The 12,557-nt window shown below is 68.5% G+C and overlaps 2 protein-coding genes across 4 annotated transcripts in view; one reads left to right on the top strand and one right to left on the bottom strand.

Annotated features, from left to right (window-relative positions):
• CERK (ceramide kinase) overlaps positions 1-4,308 on the top strand; it is a 28,505-nt gene extending 24,197 nt beyond the window's left edge. The window contains exons 13-14 of the mRNA XM_045834756.1: positions 584-774; positions 2,264-4,308. Of these exons, the coding sequence (XP_045690712.1) occupies positions 584-774; positions 2,264-2,336 (264 nt within the window). The 3' untranslated portion in view covers positions 2,337-4,308. The remainder of the gene's footprint in view (positions 1-583; positions 775-2,263) is intronic.
• Positions 4,309-5,684: 1,376 nt separating this feature from the next.
• GRAMD4 (GRAM domain containing 4) overlaps positions 5,685-12,557 on the bottom strand; it is a 50,173-nt gene continuing 43,300 nt past the window's right edge. For all 3 annotated transcript variants that reach the window (XM_045834951.1, XM_045834952.1, XM_045834953.1), the window contains exons 13-19: positions 12,397-12,506; positions 12,139-12,296; positions 10,496-10,640; positions 9,739-9,832; positions 9,075-9,159; positions 8,434-8,502; positions 5,685-8,015 (exon numbers count right to left, since the gene is read on the bottom strand). In XM_045834951.1, coding sequence (XP_045690907.1) covers positions 7,908-8,015; positions 8,434-8,502; positions 9,075-9,159; positions 9,739-9,832; positions 10,496-10,640; positions 12,139-12,296; positions 12,397-12,506 — 769 coding nt within the window. In that variant the 3' untranslated portion in view covers positions 5,685-7,907. The remainder of the gene's footprint in view (positions 8,016-8,433; positions 8,503-9,074; positions 9,160-9,738; positions 9,833-10,495; positions 10,641-12,138; positions 12,297-12,396; positions 12,507-12,557) is intronic.

Genomic DNA, 12,557 nt, shown 5'->3' on the forward strand with positions numbered 1-12,557 from the left:
CCCCGCAAAGCTCCCGTGAGAGCGTGAGCTCTTTCAGCACAGGGAGTACCAGACATGGCTGCTCACGCCGGCCTCTCCCTGCTCGGACAGACAGCAGCAGGCGGCGCACCCAGAGCCGGGCCGGGGTGCAGCCTCCCGCAGCCCCGCCAGGTCACCCCGCATCCTGGCGGGGACGGCGAGGATGGCCGGGGCCCGAGAGTGTGCAGACAACGGGGGTCAGCCTCTGGTTTTAGTGAGCTCCGTTTTTTAAAAACTTGAGTTGTACACACAGGAGTCCCACAAACAGTGTGAGTGCTGTGGCGTTTTAAACAGTGCTCGCGGGGAAAGAGGAGGAGTCTGCCAGTCCTGACTCACACGCGGTGGCCGCGGCGGGCGGGGCGGTTTCCAGGGGCCCTGGGAGCGCTGACCCGGGTGCCTGGGAGGGCAGGTCCCGGACTCCCGTCCACCGCCGGGCGCCCAGTGAGCTGGACGTGCTGCCCAGAGCGCTGTCGGGGGGCGGGGGGAGCGCGTGCTCGAAGGGAGCCACAGGCACGCCACCCTCCCCCCACAGTAACTCGGGGAACGCCTCTCCCCCTCTCGCTAGTTCGACTTCACCTTCGTCGAGGTTTACCGCGTCAAGAGGTTCCAGTTCGTGCCCAAGCAGGCGGACGAGGAGGAGGGCAAGCAGGGGCTCAGCCCCATCTGCAGCCAGCACTCGCCCTGCTGCTGCGCCGCCGCCAGCAGCTCCTGGAACTGCGACGGGGAGGTGCTGCACAGCCCCGCCCTGGAGGTCAGGTGCGTGAGCGCCCCCTCGCCCCCTCCCCCCGTCGCCATGGAGGGCGTGGCCCCGCCCCGTCGCCTGCGCTTCCGCTTCTGGCGCCGTGCTCTTCACGTGGTCGCCTGCACGGGTCTCTGAAGCCCCTCGGTGTCGGCTCCTTCTCTCCTGCGCCCTGGGCGCCGGCACCCACCTCGTCCCCACCTAAACAAATGGCTGTCAAGGGCCCTGGCTGAGTCCTGGCTTCCTGCGTCCACCAGGAGGCGCTGTGGCCTCCAGGGCCCAGCCCACTGCCTGGACTTGGATTCGGCCCGGTGGGGCCCAGACCCGGCCTGGCAGTGCGGGGCTCCTCCGGCGGGTGAAGTGCGGGAAGGGGGGCCTTCCCGAACCCGTTGCAGCCCACTGCGTGTGGTGCTGGAACCCTGTCGTTGCGTCCCAGACCGTACGTGCACGTGGCGTGTGTTACGTGACCAGGTGAGGTGTGTTTCTCCCGTGGAAAGTAAAAGCACACACGACTCGGGCAGAACGCGGGGAGTGGCCGCCCGCAGAGGTCCCCAGGACCTGGGTCTGCTCGGAGGGAACCCAGGGGGCGCTCGTCGGCAGCGACGGCGCGGGTCCCTGGAGACGGTGCCCACCTCGCGGGAGTAGGTGACAGCCGTGCCCGACGCTCCCGGCTGCGGCCCCCGAGGGCGCTGCAGGTCCTGTTTGTAACCCACCACCCGACACGGCTCTCCAGCCCGCGCACCCCCAGCCCAGAGGCGGCCTCGGGTCTCCCAGCCGCCGTGGGCGTCCCCCAGAGCTGCTGGCAAGGGCGGGCTCGGGAGTCTGTCCTGGTCCCAGTCCGGCATGCGCGGTCCTCGGCCAGGACGCGCTCGGCGTGTGGGGACCTCCGGGCGAGCAGGGCCACGGGACCACGGGAGGACCCGTGAGCCAGTCCCACGCGCAGGGACGCAGCGTCTGTAGGCCGACCGTACACGTGAAGGCAGTGGAGTTTCCTATTAAACCGCCGGCTCACGAATTTCCTAGGGAAACGGGACACTTGGGGAGGGGGGGAGGGCGTTCTATGAAGTGTGCGCAGGCCGCAGATCGTGATGGACATGGCCACCCCTGAGCCAGCGGGGGCGGGGGGGGCCGACATCGGTCACTGGGACCGTGCACAGAGCGGCGGGCGGTGGGGGGCCTGTCAATGTGGCCTGCACGTCCCCCACGCGCACAGGACCCGGCGAGCTGGCGAGGCCGAGGCAGGACAGTGGCCGCCTGCGGAGTTCGAGCCCCGTCCTCCCATCGCCGGGTCCCCCCCCCTTCCCCCCGCCCCCGTGGCCGTCACCTGCTCTCGTTTACGAAGCCGGCCTCTGGGGGCGTGCACCGCCTCTGACCTGTCCGCACCGGGTTGGACCAGCTCGGCGCAACGCACGCCCTGTGCGGGGTGACGGTGGCCCCGCCCCCGGGGCCGGGAGGCGGGGGCGGGGCGAGGCGAGGGGGCTTCAGCGCGGCCCGTTCCCTCCACAGGGTCCACTGCCAGCTGGTGCGGCTGTTCGCGCGGGGCATCGAAGGGAGTCCGAAGCCAGAGCCGTGCCACTGAGACTCCCCTCCGGCCGCCCGCCCCCCCCCCGCCGGCGGCTCCCGGAAGTGCAGGAGCTAGGACACCACTGCAGACCCATGACGTGGACACGTGCATTTACACTTAGAAGTTTATTTTTGATAGTTAAATCTTGGTTTTAGGAACCACGCCTTTGCCCACGGTTCTGTGACCGCACCGGACGGGCATCTTCCGCTCCACGGGCGTCGCTGGGCCTCGTTTCACGCAACTGGCTCCCAGCGAGCGGTCCCTGTGGACCTGGGGCGCTGGCTTCGTGGATCTTAGCGCCACGGATGCGCAGACTTGGGAATGGCCAGTCAGCGGCTCTGCTGCGGTCCTTCTAGGGACAGTGTGAGGGGCCTGCTCTCTGCCGAGGCCCCGTGGGACCACGGGGCGCCTCCGGGCACTCGGACCTGCTTTGCCAGGCTTATCAGTAGTGGTCAAGGGCAGGGAGGCCGCGGGCTGGCTGCCCTTGTTCTACCTTTGTCCGGGCACGCGGGGAGGGCGCCGTTCCCGGGTCCTTTCTGCGGGGCACCCACGACCCAGCAGGGCCCCGGTCCCGGCACCCCCGCCCAGCGGCGGACCGCTGCAGGGAGAGAAGGCACGCAAGCGGTCACTGCATCTCTACGACCAGCTGCCCCCACGGCAGCAGCGAGCGTTGCTGCGACAATCTGGCTGGCCGCTCGGGCAGCGGCCGCACCGTTTACAGTCGGAACTCGAGGCTTCATAGCTGCACAAGCAGGCGGGGCGGACGGAGGCGGCGGGCCGAGCGTGAGATGCACCCCTTGGGGCTTCTTTTTCGGCGCCCGGCCCTGCCCCGGGGGACGGGGCCCCTCGTGCGGGGGTCCGTGTGGTGCAGGCCCCCAGTGCGCACACACGTGGCCCCCATCTCTTCTCATCGTCACGCTCATTTCCACGTGTTCACTGGCAGCTGCGTCCTGCCCGCCCGGAGGGGTGATGCGGTGTCCTCCGCATTGTCAGGGCTGCAGCTGGCCGAGGGTCGCCGCCCCTCGCGGCCTTTGGCGGCCACAGGGTTTCAGAACACACTCGCCGGGATCTGCGTGTGGAAGGACGAGCGAAATTCCCCATCTCGCCATCCGGCCCCCCCGGGTCAGACCTGAGAGCGGCTCTGACAGTGTGTGTGTGTGTGTGTGTGTGTGTTTGAGGGACCGCATCACTGAGGAAGTCCGAGAGCCGTGCGGTTGAGTGGCTGGTGGGTGGGGAAGCCTGGGCGTGACGTGACTGTATGCGGGCCATTGCCACTCTGTTTGCTCCTGGGGGAGGAAACCACAGGTGTGGGACCAGCAGCCCCGCCGGTGAGGGTCTCTCCGCAGGGGAACCGGGGGGGCAGCAGACCGCTGCTCCTCCCAGGTCTCCCGGGGCAGCCTTCAGCCCTGGGGCCCCTGGGAGGTGTGTTCGTGCTCACGTCTGCCCTGGCGCTCACTGCCCGTCCCAGCAAGGTCCAGGCCAGAGATCGAGCCGCCCGTGTCACACAGGAACACCAGCCACGCTGCGCGGTTCCCAGACGGCCTTGGGGGGGGAGTTCACCGGCTGCATGCTGGCGTTAGTGCCCGCACACTTGGAACTTTTGGGGGGCCGCTGTGACCGTGCGGACACTCCAAGAGCTCGCCGGCAGCCCGTGCTGGGACGGGAGTGCCTGTCAGGCATCCCCGCACGGAGGAACCTCTGGATGGAGCCAGCACACCTGTGCACCCGGGACCAGCAGGGGAAAAACCGGGAGCCGAGGGCGGCTGGGGCACTCGGGGGTGCCGAGAAGGGCGGTCTGTGCCGGGGCACTCCCGGGGGCCGGTCCACACGGAGCTCCCGCTCGGGCCTGCGCTGTGAGCGCTGCACCTGGGACCCGTGGGCAGAAAGGGGCCGACTGTCCTCTCTAATCTTGCTGGTTTCAGGATTAGAAAACAGTCACTTGCTCTGATACATCAACAAGACAAAAATAAAGTTACTTTGGGCAGAATTGGGCTGTTGTCAAATAAGCCATTCGTACAGAGAGCCCCGGTCTGAGAAAAAAGCGTTGTGAGTGATTTCACCTCCCTCTGTGTTTCTGTCTGTCCCCAAGCCCCCAGGCTCTCCCCACCCTGAGGCAGCCCTTACTCAGATCTGCAGCCAGAGTGGAGGCTTCTGCTGGAAGGGGCCCCGTGTCCCCAAGAATAAGACCCAAGAACTACAGGGGCACCAAAGAACCCTTCCCCTTCGTCCCTGGACCTGCCAGGAAAAGCCAGGAGATGCCCTCTTAGAATGTGGGGCCCCGCCCCGACAAAGCCAGCATCCGCTGGAGACACACCAGGTCCCACACACGAGGACCCGCCCCCACAGGCCCAGTGCAGGCCCTCCCCATAATGCACTGGGGCCGCACCACCCTGCCGCTGAGCATCGCAGCATCATAGACTGCTCGCCCGCCTGGGAAGAGGCCAAAATTAAAACTCCAGTTCTGAGTTATGTCCTCTACTGAGTATGTACGGTGCTCACACCATCGCAGAGTCAAAAAATCAAAGTTGAACCGTCCTGAGTTGGGGCCGGTCGAGGCTGCTGCCAAACGCATGCGTTAGCACGTGGCGGACAGCAGAGGGCGCCAGTCACACTGCAGTGGGGCTGGCGCACCTTCTCCACACAGGCATCGGGCACCTGTGCGCCTCTTTGACAGATTCTCTCTCTCTCTCTGTCTCTCTCTCTGACACACACACACACACACACACACACACACACACACCCCACCCCCGGGAGCAGCCAGCCCGGCTCCCTCCCCACCCAGGTTCCCCCAGGGAGCGGGGTGTCCCAGGGTGTGCCCGGCACAGGCCAGCCTGAGGCCTCAGCGGGTTTGGCGCTGGGTGGGCTCCTGCGTCCGTGTGTCCAGTGTCAGCCCCTGGACTGGCTGAGGCACGTGTGCCATTGGGAACCCCTCTGCCTGCAGACCTCGGTTCCAGAGCTGCCCAGGCCCCCCAGGAAAGGCACCTCTAGGTGAGGCTGGGGCTAGGGCTTGTACCCCAAACTCTGTGCTGGGTCCCCCCACTTCTGAGCTCCCCGTACACCCTCGGGGGGATGGCACTGTACCCGCTGCCACGGGGCCAGGCTCCGGCTGCCCCCCCTCCTCCTCCGGAGCCCGGCTCCCAGCCTCTCGCTGAGCTCGGCCCCGCCCCACAGCCCATGGCCCAGGGCCCTGCGCCACCCCTCGGCCTTCAGCCAGGCGGCCTTGGGGCCGAACCTCCGCCACCCTCCAGTGCTGGGGGCTGCAGGGACCCCGGCCCCCCCTGCCCTCTCCAGCAGCCTGCACTGTGTGGGGGCCCCCCACCCCCCCACTCCCTCCCCACCCACCTTAGCACAAAGCACTTCCAGTTTATTTAAATAAAAATTATAATTTATACAAGACTTTTTCTTTAAACAAGATTTTCTTTAAAAAAATGTTACAGGGGGGGCGGGTTTTCATCGGCTCTTCACGCAGCACGGCCCCTCCGCCGCCAGGGGGCGACACTGTGGAGACTATTTACAGACCGGAAGCCGACAGGCCTCGGGCGTAAAAAAATTAACATTCACTCTAGTTCAGTGGTTAGTCATAGAAATTAAATATCTGCCCAGACTTGACACAATTCAGCAGAAGGACGGGCTCTCTCCAGCCAGGGCCCAGGGCCGGCAGGGGTCCGGGCCCCTCCTGCCGCCGACCCAGTGTGCAATGCGGGGACCCCTTCCCGCGCCCCCGCCCCCCTCCGCCCACAGGGCCGAGCGGCCACACCCTGTCGCGTGGTGAGTTTTCATCTCCCCTTCGTCTCGGAAGGGGCTCCAACTGGACCACCCGCTCCGCCGCAGCCGACGAGTCCTACGCACCCACAGGGCCACCCCCCGGGGCTCGGGACGCAACCCCGGCCGTGCTGACACACACACACACACGGGCCCCCCGCGGCCGGTCTTCCCCACGGCCCGTGCCTGGGGGCACTTCAGGGCCCACTATGCCTTGCCCTGGGCACTAACGGGGCTCCCTCTGGGGCTCGTCCCCTGGCTGCACTCGAGGCCTCCCACGAGAGCCGGCCCACCTGCGTGGACGTGGGAGCCAAAGCCAAGGGTGACAGCAGGCTCCGCCGTCATTCCCGACCTGCAGAGAATCCCGTGGATGCCAGGCCAGGGTGCCCGAGAGCCGGGGCTCTGCGGTCCCCTCAGACGTCACCGACGGGGCGGGGCGTGTGCCTGATCTGCCCGGTGGGCGTGGCTACCCGGTGCTCCCAGCCAGGCCCGCCCCCGTTTCCCGTAAACAGGGGTGACTAGAGCAATGCCGCCGCTCTCCCCGAAACCAGAACACTGGGACTGGGGCAAAGGTAAAAACTACACGTGAAAAATGATACAAAAATAAGAAAAACAGCTCGCTCTCTGTAAAAAATATAATCTGTTTCTTCAAAAAACCACCACCTAGTGACCCCCGCAGGACTCAGGACCAGCGACGAGGGGCCAGAAGGGTCCGTGCCGGGGGGCGCACCAACCCACCCCCGTTTCTGCAGTGGCCACGGGCCCGTCCAGACTCAGAGTTGGTCCCAGAACAGACCGAGCCTGGCCACCTACACCAGAGTGGCCTCCTGGGCGGGGTAGCGGGGGACAGGTGGGCTGGGGGCCCGGGGGGTGAGGCTGGGTCCCACCCACAGGTGTGTGGGCAGGGGGACACAGCCAGGGACACTGTCTGACACTGGGGGCCCGGCTGCCCGGGGCACAGCTCTAGGCCCAGCTCCCGGTCACGCCCCACAGGGTCCTCCCAAGTGGCCTGAGCCACAGGGACCCCCCAGGGGCCCAGGATGCTCCTGGCCGTCCCCAACCCCAGCCCTGGAGTCCCCCTCACTGACGCTGGTGGCTGAGCCTCGAGGCCAGTGGTGGCCTCGCTCGCTGCAGGGACTTTCACTGGGCCGCCCCCGAGGCCGGGCAGACGCGATCCTGGGCCCTTCCGGAGAGCGAAGCATTACCAACTGCTCTGGCCGCGTGCCACTCTGCACCAGCATCAGATGCCGGTGACAGACCCCCGTGCTGGCTCGTCAGGCCCCAACGGCAGGTGGCCCAGATGGACGGTGGGCCTGACCCCAGCCTGAGGCCAGAGGGCGCTCCAAGGACACCCAGCAGGCGCCCAGCTGATGGAAGAGTGAGTCCTGCTGGCCGCCGACGGAGGCTGGTGACGGGGCTGCTGTCCTTCGCCCGCGACGCCCTGCAGCTGTGGCTTCGGTGCGGGGCAGCGGCTGGCCTCCGGGGAGCCGGGCTGCGAGGCCGGGGACAGGAGCCGCCGCCGTGCTTGGTGGCTGCGGCTGGGACAGCGTGCGTCCTGCGTGTCATCCTCTCCGGGGCCCCCCCCCCGAGGACCCCCTGCCCTGCGTCCACAGTCCCGGACGTGCCTCGCCTGCAGGGGGACCAGCACCAGCCGTGCAACCCAGACCCTGTGTGAGGCCCTGAGGAGGGCCCTGGACACGCAGGTCGGCCCGACAGGACCTCGGGCCGAGGGGCATTATTGCAAAGGTCGCGAGGACATCCGGCTCCCTCCTCACCACCAGACGGCCGAGGGAACGCCCTGCGGTGTCCCCCGGAGAGACGGCCCTAGCTGTCGCCACCGGCCGCCGCCACTGCCGCCGTGATTTTCACGTACTGGTTGAAGATGGTCTCGAAGGCCTCATCCCTGTGCACCATGGCGCCGAACACCAGCGGCTGGCAGGAGGGAACGCCGTCCCTGAGCCCAGGTGGCCAGGTGGGCGGGGGGCAAGGCCACCCACCCCCAGGCCCTGACGGGGCCAGGTCCACACGGGGCCCCGTGGGGCCATGTGAGGCCCCGTGGGGTCAGGGTGCTCAGGGACAGACCAGCCCCCGGAGGCCAGGCCTCAGAGAGACCGAGGCAGGAGGTGCAGGACGGGCCCCAGCTCCGCCCTCCCCCGAGAAGCCATGCTGGGCCGACCCCAGCTGGCCTCGGCCTCTGGCCCCCATCTCAGTGTGGCGGGCTGTTCCTGCAGCCACAAGGGATGGAGGGGGGTGGGACGGGGGTAAGAGGGGACCCCCAGGGTCCGCGGCTCTGAGCCCGCCTCGGGGAAGCCCGGCCATACCCACCCCTGGGCCGCCCGCCCACACTTACTTTCTGGGTCGAAGGCGTCGACACAGCGATCCCCATGCCCGACCCCGGGAGGACAGACAGGACCTTGTACTGGGGACAGGAGTGCACGACGTCACCACAGGCCTGTCAGGGGACAGGGCCTCGCCGCCCCCCCTGAACCCAGGGCATCCTCTGTGGGGCCCATGGACCACGAGACACACTGCGGGAAGCAGGTAGGCCCCCCACACCCACAAGGGTTCCCACTCCGTGGGGCCACCCATCGGGGACATTGGCCGGAAAATGCCCGAGTGGGGACGGCTGTCCATGCCCTCACCTAAACCTGCCCGGGGCAGGGGGTGGGTCTCAGGGACGAGAGTCAGATTGCCCCGTGGTCAGAGGGGCCCAGACCCTGACCGCTGGGCCCACCTCACGGCACTGCCCCCCCAAACCTGCAGGGGGACGCCAGGCGCCGGCCCACAGGAGGTGGGGGGGGGGCAGGGCCCGGGGGCCTTCCAGAAGGGGAGCCCTGACTGGGCGGGAGCCGTGCCCAAGGAGTCTCCAGGCGGCACCTGCCCGGCTGGGAAGTAGGTCCGCCCTCCCAGCAAACCCCGCCGGCCTATGTCCCCGTGGCTGTCCTCTCCCCCAGACTGGAGGGAAAAGGAAAAAACGGGGGGCACACCGACCTTCTGGATGTCCGTGATGTCCGCCAGCCGGATGACTTTGTTTCTCTTGGAGGAGCCCGACTTGGAGCTCTCAAAGCACAGGTAGCTACAGGGGGCGGGGCGAGACCCAGCAGCACCTGCATGAACCTGGGGGGCCGCCAGCCCTGGCCGCCCCAGCCCCAGGGGACGAAAGGCAACCCCAACAGAGAGCGCCCCCGCCTGTCAGGTGCTCTGGCCCTTGACAGCAGGTTTCACTTTTAAAAACAGCTGCACAGACTTTCGAGGTTAAAAACCTCCCGCTCTGCACCGAACCTGAAATGCATCCCCAGGCGCTGGCACCCTGGGGCGCCCCCAGTGAGGCACCCGAGTGTCCCTGAGGCGGGGTCCCTGGCCGGGGTCTCCTCGGCCAGCCCCTCAGCCCGGGATGGAGAGGGGAGCCTGGGCCCCTGGCCGCTGCTGCGAGTGTGGGGGACAGCGGGCCGGGGGCCCCCCGAAACTGACAACAGCCCCCGCCCGGCCTCCCACACGGGGCGGGGTGCGCCGCCTTGGGGATAAGCTGAGTGCAGTCTCGTTCCCCAGGGCAGAAAAGGCAGAGCCGTCTCCGGGCTGCAGCTCCCCACAAGGAGCGTGAGGAGGACCCCGCCCGCACCCCGACACCCCCCCCCGCAGGAGGCCCCTCACTCACTTCTCCGTCACGTACAGCACGCCGTTGCGGATGTAGTCCGTGGGCATCTTGCGGTCCCGGTTGATGAGGCAGCAGCGCCAGCCGCTCTCGCACACTGCGGGGGCACGACGCCGTGGTCCACGGGGGCCGCTGCACCGGCGCCCACCCCCACCCGCCCTCTCGCCCCCAGGCCGAGGCCACCGGGCGTGGGGGGGGGGGAGGAGGGAAGCACGAGGAACGTGAGGTGGCCCTGGGGGTCCTTCTCCACCAGCACGGGCCGGCTGTTTATTTTGTGTGCTCAAAGGGCGAGGACGCGGTCGCAGAGCAAAGGAAGAGAAGCCAGACCCTGAGGGCGTTTCACGTTCTAGGTCCGAGGACCAGGAGGGTTCAGAGGGTCAAACTGAGCCTAAATTCTCCAGGGCTTTCTTTCCGCGGCCGGCACGGTGCTACGGGCCAGGAAACTGGAAGAGCCCAGTTCCCCGCCAGCCCGGCGGCGGTTTGGGGGTTTCGCGGGGGGATCCTTTCTGGGAGGTGGACAGAGACCTGGGCCCCCGTGTCAGACCGGCCACAGACCGGCCGCGGCCCGTGGTGCCGGGCTGGAGGGGCCTCGGGGCCCCACTCCGGCTGGGTGTCTGCCGCGCAGCCGGGCGCTGCACACGGACCCTCTCCGCCGGGCGGGAAGTCCAACCGAGGCGGCAGCCCCCCACCGACCCCACGACAGGGCGCCCCCCCCACCCCCGCCCCGGCCACGCGGGTCTCAGGCGCGCAGCTCACGCACCTGCCAGCGGCCGCTCGTTCTCCGTCAGGTTGAAGATCTCGTGGAAACTGCCCTTCTTGGCGCCGTGGAAGCGGCCGGCGTCGTCGTCCCTGCTCAGGCCGGCGGGCGCGCTGGACACGCAGCTGCGCGAGGCGGTCGTCTGCAGCTGCCGACAGCATGGGTCCCCGTCAGCCGGGCCGGCTCGGAGGGGGAAGGGGGACGGGGGACAAGGGACGGGGGACGGGGGACACACGGCTGCCCCTCACACCAGCAGCAGACGCAGACACATGCACAGCCGTGTGTGCCCGGCTGTGGGGCGCCGGCTCCCCCGCAGGCCCCGGCGGGTGCCTGGGCCTCATCGGAGCCTCTCCCACTGGGCGAGAAGCCCCACTGCCGTGGGAACACCCCATTCCCCCAGCGACGCCCACACCCCAAAACGCCACACGGAGCCCGCACCCCAGCACACGCAGACCCAGGCCACGGGCGGGGCCGGAACCGGTCGCGGGACAGGCCGGCAGCAGCAGCAGCGTCGGAAAGGGAGAGGCACAGCACAGCAGCGGCCCCGCGGGAGGACAGGGCTCCCACGCGGCGCCGTACCTTGTCCTGCCCTGACGGCTGGCCGCGAGGGAGACGGCAGACACACACGTGGGGCCGTGACAAAAGAGAACCGGGGTCCGTGTGACACCAGGTCGGACACGCACGCAGGCTGGGCGAGTTGCTGGCCCGGGCCCCGCCCGTGCGGGGTCATCCCCCGCCCAGGGGCCCACGTCCCCGGCCCCCATCACGGTCTCCTGGGAGTGGCCAGCACGCAGTGCTCCTGACCCCAGGAAGGCCCTGTCCGGGCCACAGAGGGCTGCCCCTGGCTGTCCGGGAGCCAGGCTGCCAGTCTCTCTGCCTCTCTGCCTCTTCCCCGGGGCCCACCGCCTCACACATGCCCCCTGAGCGCCCAGCGGCCGAGTTCAGGCTCCCGACGAGCCTCACTGCCCCCAAAGTGGGGACCATCACCCAGAGCTTCCCTCCCACTGACAGCAGTGCCAACAGGTCACTGAACACCCTTCTCCTCAGAGCACAGGTACGCACAAGACACTGCAAGCCAATGCCACCTCCTCCAGGAAGCCCTCCCAGGCCTTCCGGGAGTTCTACTAGATCCAGGACTGCCCCACCTATCCGAGCCCCTGAGGGCAGCTCCTGGGCTGACTCGGCTGAAGGAAATGTGGACCCAGCGCCAGCCCGTGAGAACAGTGTGGGGGCTACCTCCAGTGCAGCTCGGCCTGGTCACCTGAGCCTCAGAGCTGGAGATGGCAGAACCTGGCACCCACCCCCGAGGGACCACCGCCAGGGTGTCCTCCTCCAGAGGCCCCCGGGCTCTCTACGGCCATGGCCGACACCCCACAGCCTGCGGGCCCTGGGCCTGCCCATCCCCGGGGGGTCTGTGGGAGGGTCCCTGGGGGACCAGGCAGCACGGGGCCCCACCCGGGGCTGGCTGGCCCTTCCGCACAGCAGAGCCAGGTCGCAGGGACAACCCCTCAGCTGTCTGTTTCCAGGGCCCCATGAAGCAGGAGGGACAGGAGAGCCCGGGGACCAAGCCTGCAGTCGCAGAGCAGGGGCGGCTCCCACCCCCGGGCCCCCCGGGCCCCCCAGACCCCCGCGGGAGGCGGGCTCACCCTGCGGGGCACGGCGGCGGCGCTGGAGCGCTCTTTGAGCTGGGGGTCGGTGGGCAGGCTCTTCCAGATGATGTAGGGGGTGTCGTACTTGGCTCGCAGCCTGGGGCAGCGTTTGAAGATGAAGTCGATGAGGAAAAACTTGATCCCGGCGTAGAGTCCTGGGGGGCACACAGCCCACGTCACCGGGGGAGGGGCGGGCGGCAGAGGCGCGGCCCCGCCCCGAGCCCCCTCCCAGGGAGGGGGGGCACCGCCACTCACCCATGGCCAGCCCCAGCAGGCGGTAGGGGAAGAAGCAGGAAGCCAGGAAGGCGGCCCACAGCGCCACGTACAGCTTCTGCGTGATCTCCGGCTGCACCCACATGAACAGGCTGCACGGGAGACAGGCGGGGCTCAGCCGGGCGCGGGGCGCGCCCGACACG

Source organism: Phyllostomus hastatus, unplaced genomic scaffold, assembly GCF_019186645.2.
Source record: "Phyllostomus hastatus isolate PE091 unplaced genomic scaffold, TTU_PhHast_1.1 phas_contig_198, whole genome shotgun sequence".
NCBI lineage: Eukaryota > Metazoa > Chordata > Mammalia > Chiroptera > Phyllostomidae > Phyllostomus > Phyllostomus hastatus.